Source organism: Mobula hypostoma, chromosome 4, assembly GCF_963921235.1.
Source record: "Mobula hypostoma chromosome 4, sMobHyp1.1, whole genome shotgun sequence".
Taxonomy (NCBI): Eukaryota; Metazoa; Chordata; class Chondrichthyes; order Myliobatiformes; family Myliobatidae; genus Mobula; species Mobula hypostoma.
Window position 1 is genome coordinate 55092760 of NC_086100.1, and position 21412 is coordinate 55114171.

The 21412-nt window shown below is 38.5% G+C and overlaps 2 protein-coding genes across 6 annotated transcripts in view; both read left to right on the forward strand.

Annotated features, from left to right (window-relative positions):
• The window catches only part of golim4a (golgi integral membrane protein 4a), a 108765-nt gene extending 100611 nt beyond the window's left edge, over positions 1 to 8154 (forward strand). For both annotated transcript variants that reach the window (XM_063045825.1, XM_063045826.1), the window contains exon 14: positions 4272 to 8154. In XM_063045825.1, coding sequence (XP_062901895.1) covers positions 4272 to 4436 — 165 coding nt within the window. In that variant the 3' untranslated portion in view covers positions 4437 to 8154. The remainder of the gene's footprint in view (positions 1 to 4271) is intronic.
• A 1568-nt stretch (positions 8155 to 9722) lies between these two features.
• The window catches only part of LOC134344786 (transient receptor potential cation channel subfamily V member 6-like), a 37329-nt gene continuing 25639 nt past the window's right edge, over positions 9723 to 21412 (forward strand). The window contains exons 1-8 of one of the 4 annotated variants that reach the window (XM_063044877.1): positions 9723 to 9992; positions 10558 to 10645; positions 11482 to 11517; positions 12151 to 12245; positions 18341 to 18415; positions 18653 to 18775; positions 19465 to 19605; positions 20466 to 20564. In XM_063044877.1, the coding sequence (XP_062900947.1) occupies positions 18406 to 18415; positions 18653 to 18775; positions 19465 to 19605; positions 20466 to 20564 (373 nt within the window). In that variant the 5' untranslated portion in view covers positions 9723 to 9992; positions 10558 to 10645; positions 11482 to 11517; positions 12151 to 12245; positions 18341 to 18405. Of the gene's footprint in view, positions 9993 to 10557; positions 10646 to 11478; positions 11518 to 12150; positions 12246 to 18340; positions 18416 to 18652; positions 18776 to 19464; positions 19606 to 20465; positions 20565 to 21412 lie in introns of all 4 variants that reach the window. The other 3 variants (XM_063044873.1, XM_063044875.1, XM_063044876.1) reach the window with 3 other exon arrangements.

A 21412-nucleotide genomic window follows, 5' to 3' on the forward strand; every position in this document is an offset into this window, starting at 1 on the left:
ACTTTTCATTTGAGATTAGCCACTTGTCTCTAGTGCACAACTGAATTTATTGATGCCAAGATCATGGCCTAATCAGTAATTCTCTGGAATAGGTTCGACATTTATTGTAACTCTTATTTTTAGTACAGCAGATGTTATGCATGTTGTGGTAGCCTTTTAAATATGACCTGGATTTTCTGTTGGAGATAAAGTGTAAACTACATTATTGCTGTTGTCTTTATTCCACTGAAGCTCTGAGCATCTTGCATCGTCATTGTTAGTTTTCCAGTCTTTCCTGTGGTTTTAATTCATCTGGCTCTGTCTTAAATCTGTTTGTGTTCAAACCTGCTTCTATATAATACATACAACCTTTTCATCTATCCACATTTCAGTCATATATCTGAAAGTGAACACCCCAGATGTTGCCATTTTAGTCTCTTCGTGCTCTTTAAATTTTACATCGAATGCATTCACTCCCATCATGTTGGTTTCATGTGGTTTTTTACCCTGCTGAATGTTCTGTTCAACTTCTATTTTTAAAGCGTTCAATTGTACTTTTAAAAACTGCATCATTAATGCCCATTCTTATTAGATAAAACTGACATCAGAGAGGGTTGACTTTGAGAGTAATTTATTACTGTGGCGTAGTAGCATCAGCGCTGGACTTCAGGGTAAGAGGTTCCGAGCTTGAATCTGGCCGGCTCCCTTGCACGCTCTCCATCTGTGCCTGGGTTGAGCGTCGAGCTAACAACTTGACCTCGTAAAAAAAAACCTGGAGAGGGATGGGCTCCGCCAGGTTTCAGATGCCCAAGACACGCCATATGATGAGCATACCAAAAGCTCGTCATGACGGTGCCCCAATGACTCCACCAGCAGTTAAGCGCGCGCACGCACACACACACACACAATCACTTTCGCAAAATAAATTGTCAGCTGACAGAAGCTAAACATTATGCATGTATCCTGCCCCAAGTGTTGGTTGCTTTTTTCAATTATGAAATAATTTTTCCTGGCTTCAGACTATTCATCAATAAAACCTTGCATAAAATTTTGCTCCTCCAAATCATGTTTGATATTTATTTCAGTTAGTTCCTTTCCACACTCCTGACAGCATATGAATCTCTCAGCTTGCCAAATTGTTCATGTCATACTCAGACTCTAAAAATGATTTGACTTTTTACCGTAGTATTATTTCAGCTGCTGGATACAGCCCTCGCCTGACCTTTCAGAGTCATTGGTGTAAATGGAATTAATATTGGGAGAGAAACCATGCTCACTGCTAATATATGCAAAAGGAGATATCTGCCTGAAAAAACTGACAGAGTAAATAGACTTCAAAGCACCAAGCGATCCTTTACAAAACCTGATCAGTTGAAGCCATGGCCCACTGTCACGAAGCAGCGGTATTCCATTAGTTCCCCTGATGAAATTGCAGTTGGTGACCTGAAGCTGATCAACACAAGCTAGAATATCATCTTGTGGCAAGGGAAACATTGAAATTAACCCTTCTGTGTCCACCCTGCTTCTCGTTCAGTGCAGGCATTAACAAAAACTGTTGGATTTAAAATAGATTAATAGAACGGTTGGTTACATTACAGAAAGAGACCGTTCAGCCCTTCACTTGTGTAAAAGACAGAAAGTTCTGGAAACAATCACCGGATCAAGCAGCATAGGTGGAAATGGGAAAGAGTTTATATTTCAGGTTGCATAACCTTTGTCAGAATTTGACCTGCTGCGTGTTTGCAGCATTCTCTGATTTTATTTCTGGCTTTTAATTTTTTTTAACCTTCATTTATATTTTGTGAGGTGCTAGGGAAGTGAGTGGACCCACATAAGGAAATCAGTGATGGAGAGTAATTGATCGGTGCAGTAGAATGGAGATCAGGACCTCTGCTGGAGGTTTAGGATGATTGGATGGAGAGAGAGGGATATGAGTGAATTAGGAGGGACTCAGGCATCGTCCCTCATAACCCATTGTTCTTGAGTTGACCAGATAATTTGTGGAGAGAGCTCAGGCTGAGGAGCATGTCAAGATCATTGGTGGAACTGCAGCATAGTTAAATTACATCCCATGAAGCATTGCCGTACCAAGACCATATTCTCCTGAGAGTGTTCAATGATCAATCTGGGATGAGGTGAACTGATTCACTTGTTCTTTCACAAGAGAGAGTATAACTTGATGCTTTAGTTTTACAAGCTAGATTCACATCTGGAAGTGCTGAAAAGGTGTTTTAAAAGTACTTTATACTTTATTGTCGCCAAACAATTGATACTAGAACGTACAATCATCATAGCGATATTTGATTCTGCACTTCCCGCTCCCTGGATTACAAATCGATAGTAAATATTAAAAATTTAAATTACAAATCATAAATAGAAAATATAAAAATGGAAAGTAAGGTAGTGCAAAAAAACTGAGAGGCAGGTCCGGATATTTGGAGGGTACGCCCCAGATCTGGGTCAGGATCCATTCAGCAGTCTTATCACAGTTGGAAAGAAGCTGTTCCCAAATCTGGCCATACGAGTCCTCAAGCTCCTGAACCTTCTCCCGGAGGGAAGAGGGTCGAAAAGTGTGTTGGCTGGGTGGGTCGTGTCCTTGATTATCCTGGCGGCACTGCTCTGACAGCGTGTGGTGTAAAGTGAGTCCAAGGACGGAAGATTGGTTTGTGTGATGTGCTGTGCCGTGTTCACAATCTTCTGCAGCTTCTTCACTTATTCATTCCATGAATAGTTATTTTTCATTTGTTGCAATCTGATTTCTGAGTCTGTGATTTTTGTAGAAACTAAGAAATGTTATACAACAGCAGCAGCATGGGGTTTAAACAATATTCCTCAGTTGTTAGGAAATATCTGAAAACTTTTCAAAAAATATTAAACTGAATTTGATGGACACCAAGGAAGGAAATATTTTGATTATTTGGGGAAGAATCCGGGACACTTAAACATTGGGACGAATATTATCAAATTATAAATTAATTAACTTTGAATATAGCCCTACCTTATAAACAAATTCAGGTTGTGAGTCCACAAGACATAGGAGCAGAATTAGGTCATTTGGCCCATTGAGTCTGCTCTGCCATTTTATCATGGCTGATCAATTTTTCTCTCAGCCCCAATCTCCTGCCTTCTCCCCGTATCCCTTCTTGCCCTGACCAATCAAGAATCTATCAACCTCTGACTTGGCCTCCACAGGAGCCTTTGGCAATGAATTCCACAGATTCACCACTCTAGCTAAAGAAATTTCCCCTAATCTCTGTTCTAAAAGGGTGCCTCTCTTTTCTGAGGCTGGGTCCTTTGATCTTAGACTGTCCCACCATAGGAAACGTCCTTTCCACATCCGCAGTATCAAGGCCTTTCACCATGCGATAGATTCCAATGAGGTCACCCCTCAGTCATCTGAATTCCACTGAACTCAGGCCAAGAGCCATCGGATGCTCTTGATATGACAAGACATTCAATCCTGGAATCATTTTTGTGAACCTCCCTTGTACCCTCTCCAGTTTCAGCACGGCCTTTCGAAGATACAGGTCCCAAAAGTGCTCACAAAACCCCAAGTGAGGCCTCACCAGTGCTTTATAAAGTCTCTACATTACATCCATGCTCTATATTCTAGTCCTGTTGAAATGTATGCTGTCATTGCATTTGCCTTCGTCACCACAGACTCAATCTGCAAATTAACCTTTAGGGAATCCTGCACAAGGACTCACAAGTTCCTTTGCAAATCAGTTTTGTTTTGTATTTTCTCTCCATTTAGAAAATAGTCAATCCTTTCAATTCTTCTACCAAAGTGCATGACCATACAGTTCCTGTCACTGTATTCCATCTGCCATTTCTTTGCCCTTCCTCCTAATCTGTCTAAGTCCTTCGGTAGCCCTCTCTATTTCCTCAAGACTACCTGCCCCTCCACCTATCTTCAAACTTTGCAACAAAGCCATCAATTCGATCATCCAAATCAGTGACATATAATGTAACAAGAATCATTCCCAACACAGACCCCTTTGGAACACCACTAGTCACCGGCAGCCAAGCAGAAAAGGCTCCCTTTATTCCCACTCTTTGCCGCCTGCCAATCACCCACTGCTTTATCCATGCTAGAATCTTTCCTGTAATATCAATTTCCTGTAAAATTAAGAAAGTACGAATCCAAAATTCTAACAGTGGGATTATTGGTGATTTTAAGATGCATACTTATTAATATCACCACTCGTGTAAAAAGACTGTCATAGTCATCTATACTAAGCATTTTTCAAGTTGTGTTATACCATATACTACTTGTTTTGACTCTAATACAGGCAGATGAGAAGGAAGGGGAGGCAAATGAACAGGAAGAAGAGTCAATCGTTGAAGATACCAATCATGGAGAGGAGAGAGAGGATGAAAATTATGAAGAAGAAGAGGAAGAAGAGGAGGACGGAGAAGCACTTGCAGCAAAGACAAATCAGCGGGCAGAAATGTGACTTCGTTACAATTGATTTCTTATTGTTTTTGTTTCATTAGCCAATTTAAGTCAAACAAGCCAGTCCTTTATATATATTTTCACACAAATATATTTAATATGGTGTTCTTTCAGGTTAATTTAAATTTGGAGATATTTAAAGGTGATGTATTAAAGCCTTTTGATGTAATAAAGACATGGCATTCAGATTATATATAATTTATAAAAGCTTCAAGTTGAATGGATGGTCCATAACAAGTTCATGGTAAGCTTTTTCAAATATTGAAATGTGGATCATATGTTAGGTGTTCTATTGTGTGTGCTCTGCATGAGATAATTATTTTGAAGCAAAGCCAATTATAACTTAAGCAACGATTGAAAACTTCTGGTTAACCCATCTTATTTTCACCAGGTATGATATTTAGCAACCTTACGGTAGTTGTTATTTGTTATACATTGGAGATGAAGAGGCATCTTCTGCACTGTGCATAGTGGGTAGGTGATGATTTTGTGCAATAGTATAAAATTGGTGATATTATTTTCTTCTGATGCCTAATTCCAATAGTCAGTAAACAAGAAAGGTGTTAAATGGGAAGTAGATATATGATAAACCATTTTACCCTTTCACAGAAAATAAAATCTATGTCACTGTATTTAGAATGGTTGGTTAAAGTTAACATTGACTATTTAACTCTTTATAAGCCACAAAACAAAAATATTCATGCAGATCCTTTCTTTGTATGAATCATAATCTTAGTTTGTCCATATTATTCCGTTGGAAGGTGACTTTCCAATCAATAAATATTTATTAAGATTGAACAAAGTACAAAGAAACTCATGCACAAAGAATTCAAGAACACACACTAAATACTAGAGGAATTCAGCAAGTTCCGCAATGTCTAGAGAGGAGAGTAAACGGTCAACATTTTGGATCAAAAATCTTCATTACGACTTATATTCAATGAATTATCCTGTATATCTTTCACATATTGTCTAAAAGGAAGTATGTTGCTTTTATAGAAGTATTTTGAAAATTAATGATATTAACTTGACAATCAAGAAGCTTTAACATTACAAATACGGTAGCAAGGGAGTTTGTAAGATAGGAGAATAGAAATATTTAAAACTAAACCATGAATTGTACCAAGTTGCAATTTGAAGCTTTTAAAATTAAGCTGCAAAATTATGCTTTTCAATATCTAGATGGCGGAAATGTCAATAACTGCAGAATGTTTGCTTTTCCTTATGGTTTTCAATAAGCTTTGGGAAGCATTCATAATTTGCATTGAATCAACAAATACTTGTTTGTGTCATTGAAACAAAACAATGGATATTTTCGCTGTGAGTATTGTAAGAACAAGGTCACAGTTACATGACATTTACAACATAGAAAATGGCCAGATGAACGAGCAGGCCGGTGCCTGTGTTCCATTTCATATAATCCTCTTCTCTGAAATGCATCAATGATAGCCACCTCAAATAATTTTTCTCCTTGCAAATTCCACTTTCTAACTACTTTCCATAGTAAAGGTTCCTTCTAATATCCATATTCATTTTATTCAGTGATAAACTTTTATCCTTGACCTGTGACTCTGCTCACCCCATTGTGGAACTATCAGCCCAGATGCTATCTTGTAGCACACTAGCTATGTGCTCTTTACAGCATATTTTTTTTACAAGCTCTTCATACAAAATGTACCATTAGGTAATGTCTTTAAATTAGAGGCTGTTTCTACATATGTACAGTGCATACCTGTACGGAGGACACCTAATAGGCTTAGTCACCTGAAATGTTTTGATATCACTAAGTATTAGTTTGCACATATGAGACCTTCCTGAAGAAGGCCTTAACTGGAAGATTGAATTCAGCTTTCTAAAGATGGCCCAACTTTATTTAATTGACTGAAGAGGAAACAAAGGTTCTTTCAGGTCAGACCTCCCCTATTTTCACTGAAAAAATCTCTGCCCTCCATGCCTTTTTGATTGACCACTGACACCTGGTTGCCTGTTTGACTATTCACTAAACCCAGCCCAAACAGAAATGACTGCAGCCTGATTCCTCAACCACTCCATCCCTCTCTCTCTACATTCCTTGGCCCAATGCTCTTTTTTATGCTTATGTCCGTTCTATCACAATCATATTCAGCAGGGCTGTTAAGCCCCCTATTTGCAAGTAAACGGTCTCTGCTATACAACATGTACAATTCGATTTTTACATCAACTCATCAGATGTGGGGAAAAAATCTGGTCCATCTTCTCTGCCTCTACTTCCGAAGTCTTTCATAATTGGAAAGGTCATTAGTCTCCTCTCTTTAGAAACCTATTTTTTTTATTGCTATACAGCACAGAATAAGCATTTCTAGCCATTCGAGCTGCACTGCCCAGCAATCCCCAATTAAATCCTGGCTTAACCACAGGACAATTTATAATGATTAATTAACCTAACAACTGGTACATCTGTGGACTGTGGGAAGAAACCAGAGCACCTGGAGGAAACCCACGCAGAAACTCTTTACAGGCAGTGCTGGAATTGAACCCAGAGCAGCTGCACCCTGAAGCGTGCACACCACTACGCTACCATGCTGCCCTGCCCTGCATCCCTGGGTTGTGTTGCATTTTATTAAAGCAAGAAATGCTGAGAATACTCAGCAGGCTGTAATAACCATATTTAACCCCTGCTTCTGTCCAGGGGCTACTGTGACATCATTTCAGTAACATACCCCTCAACTCCACGTCTTTTGACTTAGTGATGAATCTATTGCGTAATGCCTTAACAAAGGTCCTTTTGGAATTTCAAATATGTATATTACTATTTAATCATCTCCAAATAATAAAATAATTTTCTTAAGCATGACCTACCCTTTTGAAATGTGTGTGGGTTATTCCATTGCATATTAAATTGCATGATGTTTCTTACATTTGGGTCATTAACTTCCAACCACCAATGGCAAGCTGTTTGATAGTAAGATACATTTGATAAGTTGGAATAACCAAATGAAACACCATTCATTTAAAATATGAATTAAGTGCACAATAGGACAGTTATTGTTCTATTGTAGATGATATTTATCATTATTTTCCTTTATAGTTTTTGCTTTGGTAGGTTGGCTCTTTAATTTCAATATTAACACTCCAATTTTTATTAATAACAATAGATCTAGCCTGATACTCATGTGCTACATAATAATTTGCCATTTTAGTATAATACCAAAGTTGTATTGCTGTTATAAAAATATATGCAAACATTTCTAACCAAATGGAGGCATAGATGTTTGTTCATTTATTGCTTTTTATATTTTGTACTTCGGGATATAGAGGATCGGGGTTAGGGTGCAGCTTCAGGCATTAATGCCAAGAACTTTTCATATAGATTTTTGCTAGGATTTGTATTGTTATTGATAGCAATTTTCTTGTAGCCAGGTACATGCAAGAGCACATGCTTCCTGAATTTTATATCAGTGTAAAATGTACAGTATAATATGTAAATACCTATGCTGATCAACAAAAATGTAAGTGTATATGGTAAAATCCTAAGATTTCTAAAAATTAAGGGGTGATGTGAATTTTTTTGTCATCATTAAACTGGATGAGTGAGCTATGCTCTGTATTATCTGCATATTTTGTAATTGAAGCATAAATCTTTGATTCATTTATCCTTGTGCAGTCCATTTTCCTGTATAAATTTTGACAAATATATCTGTGTGACAAAATTGTTCTGGAATCCTATAAATGGCATTTTTTTCTTCAATCATCAATGATTAGTTTGATTTGATGAGTTGCATGTGACATTTTTACAGGACTTGATAGGGTATATGCAGAATTAATGTTACAGTACCACTTTTCGTATCATTGTGAAAGTGAGGATTTGGCTATTTAATACTGAGATATGAAGAAGTTTCTTCACTTGAAGGCAATTAATGTATGGAAATCGCTGTTCAAGCAAGTTGTGGAAACTCAGTGCTGAGTATATTCAAGGTGAAGATTTCTAGATATGAAGAAATTTATAGGATTTGAGGTTAGTTCAGAGAAGCATCGCAGAGGTAAAAGATCAGCCATGATTTCACTAAATGCCATATACAGTAGACACAAGGGTGGAATGGTCTACACCATTTCTGTTTTTAATGTCCCTATGTAATTTAACTGTGGGTGCTAAGATTGTCCGGTGAAGTCTATTTTTCACCTGGTAAGTTGGGAGACAGTCCTTTACTACTGGAAACAGATGCGAAGATCAGCTCTCCTATTGAGTTGAAAAGGTAAATAGTCAATTTACAGCGCAAAACCACCACCTTAGGTGCAGGAGTAGCTCATCCACTTCTTTCAGATTGCTTTGATAGTTGATGAGATCATGGGGGATCTAATTGTAACTTCAACTCTCATCAGTCCCTGATGTCCCTTGCATATTATGACATTATTCAATGACTCAGCAACTATTATCCTTTATGAAAGGGAGTTTCACATTACTTGTGTGAAAACAAACTAAAATACCTGTTTTAGATGGATGATTCCTTATTTTCAGACTAGGTTCTCCCAAAGGAAATGTCCTATCCATTACTACTCCATGAAGAGATCTTACAGAATTCAATGCAGTCTCCTCTCACTCTTTGAAACTCCAGAGTAAACAATTAACATCGCCAGTCTAATTCTGAGATTTATTTCACTGGCACAATGGATTGCAAGATTTTCCTGTTGCATTTCCTTGATCTAGTTAATCCTGCAGACGGAAAGCATGATTTACAATACTTAACTGAGGATAAATTGAATACAGATGCAGTCTACTTCAATTTTTCATCCTATTTATACATTTGAAGAGCGAGTTCTATTTCTTTTGTTGTGGATGCTACCACGAGAATGAATGGATATATATACATGTAAATTGTTGGGGGTATTAGAGTTTGACCTCAGTCATCAATTACAACAGAATGAAAAAGCCACAACAAACCCAGCTCTATCTGTTATTGGAAACTATCTGTTCAAATTCAGTCCACTATGGTAAAATGTTTTCTCTTTGATTTCAGTTTGTGTTAACTTTACAACATATGATGATGATATGCACATTTTTTGTTTTAACATTTAGATACACAGAATTCTTTAAAAACTGCAACTCTTGTTGCTCATCTGAGACACAAAGCACAGATTTCAGCTGCGTCCTAACCTATTGCTAAATATAGTTGCAAAGATTAAAAATATGACCAAACGTTTAGTCAATTTTGTACTAGCTAAGCATTAACTAGCTGTAAGTTATCAGTTAAGCATCACTGTTTTTAATTGGATAATGCAAAAATAAGTGATCACCAAGCATAAAGTTTAAACTAGAGCAGGTAAACTGTTCTGTTTTGATCTGCTGATTAATATTTTATGGATTCAATTTAAATGTCAGGGATTTCTCATGGTAGAACAATTTCCTGTTAATTACTGAAACAATCTGCACATTTCCCATAACACAGAAACCATGGTAAAGAAATGGCCGGTATGTTGCCAAAACAATTTGTTGCATATAATCTGCCATCCAGAACAGGCATGACTCGCTGCTGCCCAGTGCTGTAGGAGCTTTTACAGAAATAATAAATGGGAGAGCAAGGTAAGAGTTTTTTATTCTTATGTACCAATTAAACAAATAGTAACTAATGGCCAAAATATTTTTCTGTTCTTTATGATATATTTTGAATTGGACGGTATTTGTTTAAAAGAAGGGATGAAAAATAGAGCCCAAATATTGTTCGAAGAAAAGGATGAAAGTAAGAGCATGAAATTTGTTTTTTTTCCCTTACAATTATTTTTGACTATCTCAGAGAAAATGCAAGATTCATTTTTCTCGATATTAGTGCAAAGTAGTGAATTCTTTTGTGGCAGTAACCTAACAACTGGGCTCGTTTAGTGAAATGATTAAAGAGACGAAGCACTGTTGTGCATAGCCTAATGGATTAAAGTGCATGGAATAGATTTCAAAATACAGAAGTATCTAGTAAAATTTCTACGTTTATGTGGTAGAGATAATCTATTACAAAGTTAAAGCATTAAAAATGAACTTACTGCTAATGTTACCGTAATGCTAGATCAAATGTTGGCATGAAATGCAGTACGAGTACCATCAAATCTTTAACAATTGTTTTAGCCTTCAAACATATTTATATCTGTATTTTCAGTTTTTTAAAGGATTTCGTTGGAATTCCAATCACTTAAACCATTTGACTCAGTCCACATGCATTGCATAATGGATATGAATGAAACCAGGTAACTTAGTAAATTACAATTAAATTAATTATTGAGACCATTCATTACATAATATTTTTAAAGGATTTTTTTCAGCCTGCAAAATCAGCACTGGTTAGTCCAAGGGAGGGAAGAAGTGAGGAGTTGAGTAGTAATAACTGACAATGTGGGATTTGAAAATGTTTTAAAGTGTTTTAGATCCAGGTGTTTTACTTTTGGATAAGATCCATAGCTTAAAATTTCTCTTTTTGCCAGAACTCACCCAAGTATCCAATATTTACTCAATGGTGTAATTTTCAAGCTTATTTCCTAGCAAATAATATGTATTGCCAGGAATGTAGATCCTCATAACCCAGAAATTTCCAGCAATTTATTATGATGAGAGAATTGTGAACAATTTACCTCTTAATGCATAAATCAAACAGAGAATCAGAATACACTCACAGCAACACTACTAAATTGCCACTTTTATGGGCACAAACATACTCTGTTAGATAGTTAGTACTTCTGAGTAGCTGTAATATGTCCAGATTTTAATTCATGTATTGAATGGAAGCAGACATTTGAACATCTTCTTTGCACAATGTGAGTAAATGGGAAAAGTGTAGATCAAGATTGAAGCATATATTAAACAGTGTAAAGCAAGTCTGAGTAACTAACACATTAATCTGAACCTTGATTTTAACTGCTCCAGCAATGGTAGTGTGGTTTCAAGTCTGATGCTCTTTTGCAGCTCAGTTGATTTAATTGGAGCAGAAACTAGGGTGAGGAGTAAAATAATGACTGATCCAAAAAGTAATGTTCTTGTTAAGCTGGTTTAAAATTGGGAATTTGTTTATGCAACTCATTTTCAGAAGATGTACACCCTCAAGAAGGTGCCAAGGAAGGATACAGTAAGATTCATTATCCATTACCTCTCACTGCTTTTAATGATCTGAACTATTTAATATGCTAAGGAACATAGCAGCCTTTGACATTTCCAGATCATTTTTTGATTCTGGACTTACCAGACATTGAAAAGCAGAAACACAAATGGTGGGAGTTATATAAATGTGCTGCAGCCCCACTATTGTCTTACAAAGGGAGATGTATAAACTCTGTGTAAATTTGCATCCTTCATTTTGATTGGCCTTTAATAAGAAAAAATAGATTGCATGTGGTCAGTATTCATGAGCACTACAGCCCTTCATAATATGAGGGAATGTGGACAACAGTTGGTGTTTGCCTACCAACAAAATCATTAATTTTTGATATTCAGTGCAATTCAAATCCAATAGCATAAAAATCATAAACCCTACCTAAAATCTCTGTGGAATTTTGATCAGGAGATAGATTGAGTTTTAGACATGATCACAACTTGATGGTCCAACTCTAAAGCAATAAGTTCAATGCAGCTTGGGAAGGGGAATGGCGTGGATGTTCTTGCATTATTATTGCCACCAAACCACAAAAGTTTAAAGAGTTTAAAAGTGTTAAAATAGTTTTAACTTTTGAATACAGTAAGTGAAGCACTGTGATTTTTACAGACCTGGGAGTGAGTTTTTCAAGGCAGCTCATTCAAGTGACACCAGCAGCATGAAAGCCTTATTGATGAGTGAAGATTTTGACCCTTACGTTCGAGGTATTTATGCTGTAAAGATTAGTAGTTGCACTTCACTTTGCTTTTAACATTAATTTTATATATGTTTCTCCGACCATTTACTAATCAAGGTATCTATCACTAGCATTCCAGTAGTGCCTCAGAACTCACATATAAATATGCATGAATATGCAGGTTACATGGCCTTGAATAACTGTTTATTTCTGCACCCCAAAATTCCTCAGTTCTGATACTTTAGCTTAGTTTCAATTGAGATTAGTTTCATCGGATAAAGAAGTAAAAGAAAAGTCAATCATATCACATTAGCTCATAAGTTTAGCAGGTTCAGTCTCCTCTTTCTTCCTTACATTTACTTGCTTCAAGTACAGACTCTTTCAGATATTTAATAGGCCTGGTGGGCTGTAATCAACTTTGCTTCCTAATTCTACCTTTAGTACCCTGAAGAAGAGAAAGTTGAAAACATTGTCCCAATGATACATCTTTAATATGTGAAGGTGACAGTCTCCAAGGTTGCAATATTTTAAGGGGAAATGATGAAAGTCCATTGACAGTAAAATTTACTTTAATATGAACTCTCCAAGCTCCAAAAAATTAATTCAGACAATCTTCCCCTGGTGTTTATATTCACATTGCTTTCACAGAGAGTGAAAAAGGTCACCAAAATATATATTTACCAGTATTTTACAGTTCAAGAAGGAAGCATCTCTCCACCTTTTTAAGGGTATGAAGAGAGAAGTAATGAATACTAACCCTGCTAGTGCTGTCCACATTTTGAGAATAAGTTTTTGAAAGCAATTGTAATAATTTGGCATAACTGTGCAATGATTGAGGCACAACTGCACAAGCACATGGACGTCAGTGAGTGAGACCGGCGGGAAGAGTTTAAAGGAGACAGTTTTTTCTTCAGTGGTCTGATTGAGGCACAACTACGCAAGCGTGTGGACGTCGGTGAGTTAGACCGGCAGGAAGGATTTAAAAGGAAGAGAGTTTTATAGAACAGGTAACAGAGTAGTGGGAGACAGAGTAGGAGGGCTTTGGCTCACGGGGCTTCAGCGATAATGGATCGAAGTGAGGTAAGTTACTTGTGAAGGGTAGAAACAGGAAGTATGTCTGTGAGGCCGGTGTCCTGCACTGGGTGTCAGATGTGGGATGTCCGGGAGACTCCCAGCCTCCCGGATGGCCACATCTGTGCCAGGTGTGTCAAGCTGCAGGTCCTTAGGGACCGGGTTAGGGAACTGGAGATGCAGTTCGATGACCTTCGTCTGGTCAGGGAAAGTGAGGAGTTGATAGAGAGGAACTATAGGCCTTGAGAGACAGATAAGTGGGTAACAGGAGAGGGAAGGGCAAGAATCAGATACGAGAGAGTACCCCTGTGGCTGTACCCCTTGACAATAAGTACTGCTGCTTGAGTACTGTTGGAGGTGAACAACCTACCTGGGGGAAGCAACAGTGGCCGCGCCTCTGGCTCAGAAGGGTAGGGAAAGGAAGCGGATGGCAGCAGTGATAGGGGACTCTATAGTTAGGAGGTCAGACAGGTGAATCTGTGGGCGCAGGAAAGAAACACGGTTGGTAGTTTGTTTCCCAGGTGCCAGGGTCCAGGATGTTTCTGATCACATCCATGCTATTCTGAAGTGGGAAGGTGAACAGACAAAGGTCATGGTACATATTGGTACCAACAACATAGGTAGGAAAAGGGAGGAGGTCCTGAAAACAGACTACAGGGAGTTAGGAAGGAAATTGAGAAGCAGGACCTCAAAGGTAGTAATCTTGGGATTACTGCCTGTGTCACGCAACAGTGAGTATAAGAATAGAGTGAGGTGGAGGATAAAATACGTGGCTGAGGGGTTGGGGCAGGGGGCAGGGATTCAGATTTCTGGATCATTGGGACCTCTTTTGGGGCAGGTGTGACCTGTACAAAAAGGACGGGTTGCACTTGAATCACCAATATCCTGACAAGGAGGTTTGCTAAGGCTGTTGGGCAGAGTTTAAGCTAGAATTGCTGGGGGGTGGGAACCGAACTGAAGAGACGGAGGAAGAGGTGGTTGGCTCACAAATAGAGAAAGCTTGGAGACAGTGCGAGAGGGAGGATAAGCAGGTGATAGAGAAGGGACGCACTCAGACCGATGGTTTGAGATGTGTCTATTTTAATGCAAGGAGTATTATGAACAAAGTGGATGAGCTTAGAGCGTGGATCAGTACTTGGAGCTATGATGTTGTGGCCATTACAGAGACTTGAATAGTTCAGGGGTAGGAATAGCTACTTAGAGTGTCAGGCTTTAGATGTTTCAGAAAGGACAGGGAGGGAGGCAGAAGCGGTGAGGGTGTGGCACTGCTGATCAGAGATAATATGATGGCTGCAGAAAAGGGGAAAGTCATGGAGGGATTGTCTACTGAGTCTCTGTGGGTAGAAGTTAGAAACAGGAAGGGGTCAATAACTCTACTGGGTGTTTTTATAGACCACCCAATAGTAACAGGGACATCGAGGAACAGATAGGGAGACAGATTCTGGAAAGGTGTAATAGTAACAGGGTTGTCGTGGTGGGAGATTTTAAGTTCTCAAATATTGATTGGCACCTCCCGAGAGCAAGGGGTTTAGATGAGGTGGAGTTTGTTAGGTGTGTTCAGGAAGGTTTCCTGACACAGTATCTAGATAAGCCTACAAGAGGAGAGGCTGTACTTGATCTGGTATTGGAAAATGAAACTGGTCAGGTGTCAGATCTCTCAGTGGGAGACATTTTGGAGATAGTGATTACAATTCTATCTCCTTTACCATAGCATTGGAGGGGAAATATGAAGCTATCAGGCAGGAACTTGGAAGCATAAATTGGAAACAGATGTTCTCAGGGAAATGTATAGCAGAAATGTGGCAAAGGTTCAGGGGATACTTGCATGGCATTCTGCATTGGTACGTTCCAATGAGACAGGGAAAGGATGGTAGGGTACGGGAACCGTGGTGTACAAAGGATGTTGAAAATCTAGTTAAGAAGAAAAGAAAAGCTTACGAAAGGTTCGAAAAACTAGGTAATGTTAGAGATCTAGAAGATTATAAGGCTAGCAGGATGGAGCTTAAGAATGAAATTAGGAGAGCCAGAAGGGGCTATGAGAAGGCCCTGGTGGGCAGGATTAAGGAAAACCCCAAGGCATTCTACAAGTATGTGAAGCGCAAGAGGATAAGACGTGAGAGAATAGGGCTAATCAAGTATGACAGTGGAAAAGTGTGTATGGAACTGGAGGAGATAGCAGAGGTACTTAATGAGTACTTTGCTTCAGTATTCACTACGGAAAAAGACCTTGGTGATTGTAGGGATGACTTACAGCAGACTGAAAAGCTTGAGCATATAGACGTTAAAAAAGAGGATGTGCAGGAGCTTTTGGAAAGCATCAAGTTGGATAGGTCACCGGGACTGGACGAGATGTACCCCAGGCCACTGTGGGAGGTGAGGGAGGAGATTGCTGAGCCTCTGGCAATGATCTTTGCATTATCAATAGGTTCCAGAGGATTAGCAGGTTGCAGATGTTGTTCCCTTCTACAAGAAAGGGAGTAGAGATAGCCCAGGAAATTGTAGACTAGCGAGTCTTACCTCAGTGGTTGGTAAGTTGATGGAGATGATCCTGAGGGGCAGGATTTGTGAACATCTGGAGGTGCATGATATGATTAGGAATAGCCAGCATGGCTTTGTCAAAGGTTGGTCATGCCTTACGAGTCTGATTGAATTTTTTTAGGATGTGACTAAACACATTGATAGAGGTAGAGTAGCAGATGTAGTGTATATGGATTTCAGCAAGGCATTTGATAAGGTACCCCATGCACGGCTTATTGAGAAAGTAAGGAGGCATGGGATCCAAGGGGACATTGCTTTGTGGATCCAGAATTAGCTTGCCCACTGAAGGCAAAGAGTGGTTGTAGACAGGTCATATTCTGCATGGAGGTTGGCGACCAGTGGTGTGCCTCAGGGATCTGCTCTGGAACCCCTACTCTTCATGATTTTTATAAATGACCTGGATGAGGAAGTGGAGGGATGGGTTAGTAAATTTGCTGATGACACAAAGGTTGGGGGTGTTGTGGATAGTGTGGAGGGCTGTCAGAGGGTACAGCGGGACATTGATAGGATGCAAAACTGGGCTGAGAAGAGGCAGATGGAGTTCAACCCAGATAAGTGTGAGGTGGTTCATTTTGGTAGGTCAAATATGATGACAGAATATAATATTAATTGTAAGACTCTTTGTAGTGTGGAGGATCAGAGGGATCTCGGGGTCTGAGTCCATAGTTTGCATTTTCGGTTAAGAAGGCATATAGTGCATTGGCCTTCATCAACTGTGGGATTGAATTTAAGAGCCCAGAGGTAATGTTACAGCTATATAGGATCTTGGTCAGACCTCACTTGCCGTATGGTGCTCAGTTCTGGTCACCTCACTACAGGAAGGATGTAAAACCATAGAAAGAGTGCAGAGGAGATTTACAAGAATGTTGTCTGGATTGGGAAGCATACCTTATGAGAATAGGTTGAGTGAATTCAGCCTTTTCTCCTTAGAGCAACAGAGGATGAGATGTGACCTGATAGAGGTGTATATGATGATGACAGGCATTGATCGTTTGAATAGTCAGAGGCTTTTTCCTAGGGCTGAAATGGCTAGAACGAGAGGGCACAGTTTGAAGGTGCTTGGAAGTAGGTACAGAGATGTCAGGGCTAAGTTCTTTATGCAGAGAGTAGTGAGTGCCTAGAATGGGCTGTTGTCGACAGTGGTGGAGGCGGATACGATAGGGTCTTTTAAGAGACCCCTGGATAGGTACATGGAGCTTAGAAAAATAGAGGGCCATGGGTAACCCTAGGTAATTTCTAAAGTAAGTACATATTCAGCACAGCATTGTAGGCTGAAGGGCTGTAGGTTTTCTACGTTTCTATGCTTCTATGATTTAATTACTGGTTTCCACAAATTCAAGTGTGCTTAACATATGTCCTTTCAGACTTAATAAATCTTTAATATTGGAAAATATGTTGTAGTCGATGTCAAGGGAACAAAGAACCTGAAATTTTCATCAGGGAGGGAGATTTGGCAGCATATCATTTTGGCAGACAATTGTCAAAGCACAGTCAGCTTTCCCACATCATTGACAGAAATGGCTGAACCTTTAAAGTTAAGTACATTTTTGCCACATCAAAGTTGCGGGTGAACGCAGCAGGCCAGGCAGCATCTCTAGGAAGAGGTACAGTCGATGTTTCGGGCCGAGACCCTGCCTGGCCCAGTCCTGACGAAGGGTCTCAGCCCGAAACGTCAACTGTACCTCATCCTAGAGATGCTGCCTGGTCTGCTGCGTTCACCAGCAACTTTGATGTGTGTTGCTTGAATTTCCAGCATCTGCAGAATTCCTCGTGTTTACATTTTTGCCATGTTTGATATAGACTGGACTTAACAAATGAATGAAATAGATTAGATTGCAAAAAAAGGGAAACTGTCAGAATCAGAATCAGGTTTATTATCACCGGCATGTGACGTGAAATTTGTTAACTTAGCAGCAACAGTTCAATGCAATACATAATCTAGCGGAGAGAGGAAAAAAATAAATAAAATACAATATAATAATAAATAAACAAGTAAATCAGTTATGTATATTGAATAGATTTAATAAAATGTGCAAAAACAGAAGTACTGTATATTAAAAAAAGTGAGGTAGTGTCCAAAGCTTCAATGTCCATTTAGGAATCGGATGGCAGAGGGGAAGAAGCTGTTCGTGAATTGCTGAGTGTGTGCCTTCAGGCTTCTGTATCTCCTACCTGATGGTAACAGTTGAAAAGGGCATGCCCTAGGTGCTGGAGGTCCTCAATAATGGACACTGACTTTCTGAGACACCGCTCCCTAAAGATGTCCTGGGTACTTTGTAGACTAGTGCCCAAGATGGAACTAACTAGATTTACAATGTTCTGCAGCTTCTTTCAGTCCTGTGCAGTAGCCCCTCCCCATACCAGACAGTGATGCAGCCTGTCAGAATGCTCTCCGTGGTACAACTATGGAAGTTTCTGAGTGTATTTGTTGATATGCCAAATCTCTTCAAACTCCTAATAAAGTATAGCCACTGTCTTGCCTTCTTTATGACTACATTGATATGTTGGGACCAGGTTAGATCCTCAGAGATCTGGACAACCAGGAACTTGAAGCTGCTCACTCCACTTTTGATCCGTCTATGAGGATAGGTATGTGCTCCTTTGTCTTACCCTTTCTGACGTCCACAATGATATATTTCGTCTTACTGACTTTGAGCGCCAGGTTATTGCTGTGGCACCATTCCACTGGTTGGCAAATCTCACTCTTGTACGCCCTCTCGTCACCACCTGAGTTTCTAAAGGTGTCTATAAGCATCTATGGCTTTAATTTTATTTGATGTTCTATCTATTTGCCTTGAAACTAATGTTCAAAACTATTCTTCAAAGGGGACTTAGAAGAAACAATCCTACATTCAGCACTGTTCAGTGGCAGTAACGGAATAGCAAAATTCATTCTGGATCGGATACCATCACTGATTAATGAACCAATGACATCTGAAATGTACAAAGGTAATTGTCCACTCTTTATTAAGGTTATAATATACAGTTCGTTAAGGAAGGACTAACTAATTTTGTAAGTGTATATTTACATTATTACTATAAATAGGAAATACTTCAGCCAAGGTAACATCAGATATAAAAGAAACCATATTTTGCAATCGTCTGCCAGTGAACATGATTTCATGATGGCGTGTTTACACATGAGTCTATGACCAATGCCAGACTTGATAATATTTCTTTCTGGAATTTATCCTTGTCTCCTCAAAAATCCCGCCTGAATGTGAAGATTTAAATGGCTGAACAATAATTGTAAAATGACATTATCAATCGGTTAAAGGTTAATAACAAAGTGGAACTACCAGGAAATTGTCGTCTGGTAGTGAGAATCCAGAGTATTAAATTCTCAGCTCTAAATATACTATTTGAACACCAGCTTTGGTGATGCTCTCTCAGACTGAGATACGATAGCTTCCAAAGCTAGCAATACTAGCTCTTGACCAGCCCACTGAATAGGATTGAGCCACCTTTCCAAATCATAAGAACTGGTTTGTAATCCTACACAAAATGGAGTAGAAGATATTGTTGTTCTTAAAAATCAAATGTGTTTTTTACACTGTACGAAGTTTAACTCATGCAGTGACCTTTCATATCTGCTTATATGCATTAAGAGCTTCTCATATCATTTTGTCAACATCCAGGGGAAACACCTATGCATGTTGCTGTTTTGAAACAAGATTTGGACATGGTTAAGGAATTGCTGAATCGAGGTGCTGATTTGTTCAATTCACGTGCAACTGGTTCCTGCTTTGTCCCGGGAGACGATTGTCAATGCTACTATGGTGAGTGAGGTTTAGATTTTATACTGAGAATTCAAATGACATGGATTATTGAGGTATTATTCTGGAACACTGTAAAATGAAGGGTCTTTGCACCTGTGACAAAATGGGTGTTTCAATATATTCTCATTAAGTTATTGTTACTAAATCTGTTCTGAACCTTGCGTGGGTCATTGGTGCATTCCAGCACCAAAAGATTCTTTAGCAGATGCATCTTCCCCTTCCTTTCCTTCTTAGAATTCCAGGGTGGTTAACTCCATGACTTCCTCTATTTACTCTTACATCTTCACTTTTCCCTGTGAATCTGTCAGAGAATGATCTCAGTTGCTTTTTCATAAAGTCACTGTGTAGCTTATTAATTAGATTGATAATTGAGAATGATCAAGTTTTGAATTCATTGTTTTGGCTTTGAACCATGTGTAGAATTATATTTAAATGAATGGAAAGTGGTTAAAAGTTCCTAAGTGTTTTAAAGTGCTCTAAAAATCTCCCCCAATTTTGTGAGTTTTATTTTTGGTACATTAAAATAGAATTCAGAGCATGGCTGATTAACAGATGCTTGACAAGTGTGAATTGCAGAATAAATATAGTGATATGAGATAACAGAGTTGTATGTTATTTATTAACATAATACTTTTCTGTGATATTCATAACTGTTTATCCAATTGCCATATGCGACTTATCTGTATTAAATGTCTCGCTCATAGTACAGAAATGTTGATTGAAATTGTACATCTTGGGTAAAGTATAGCAATTTTGTATCTGATATTACTAGATTAAAATGGCTCAACACCAGAATTGATTTTGTTGCCTATTTTTAAAATTGATAGTAAGAGTTGACACCATATTTTTGCTACTGACAGGTGAATTTGTGTTGTCATTTGCTGCATGCATTGGTAACGAGGAGATTGTTAGAACTCTTATGCAGCACAATGCTCCATTGGATGCACAGGATTCCTTAGGTAAATACTCCATTGTTCATCTACCACAAAGTAATTCTTCTCAAATTGATGTGCAATTATCATTGACAGAATCTTTCCTCTCCAAGTATCTGGATCCAGATGTGAATTATGACTGAAGTTAAGAAAAGACTTAAGCTGTTTAACTTGCTTTAAAAGAGTTGCAGCAAAATTTAGTTAACCTGGTGTGTCCATAACTTTGATGCCAGACTGGCAGATTTTCACAACGATTGGATGTTATTTATTAATGCATCATTTTCTTCAAATACTACACAGTAGAATAATATATTTTTCAGTGAGTTTAAAGAGAGTGTGGAAAACAGAACCAGATAAAATTCAAGGGAAAATCAAAACCAGATGAGTTTAAAGAAAGCATAGGAACTGGGGCCTCAGTGAATGAAAGGGGAGTGTGGCAAACATCACCTGGAGATCCAAATGTTGAATCATTGGGATTTCCGAATAGATAGTGGATTATCAAATTTTTACAATTTTTTGCTTTTTGGTAAAAAGATCAACTGTGGTAGCTTTATAACTTCTGTGTAATAGAATTAAAATGGTCAATTTTATTTTTAAAAATTCATTCATTTTTGTATTCATTGAACACTCATTTGAATGTCCAGATAGAAATGCTTTAAAACAGTGCAGATTTCCTTACTTTCCCGAAAATTTTGAATGTGCAAATCCAGAAATGGGATTGACATCTACCACAGCAGTCACATTATACCTGAAACGAGCTGGATTATAGGTGCAGTGGCACATGTGCTGGTATATTCAATATTCACTGAAGAAAGTAAAGCAATTACATAAAAGTGGAATTTACAACACTGCTGGGTTTAGAAACTACTGAATGC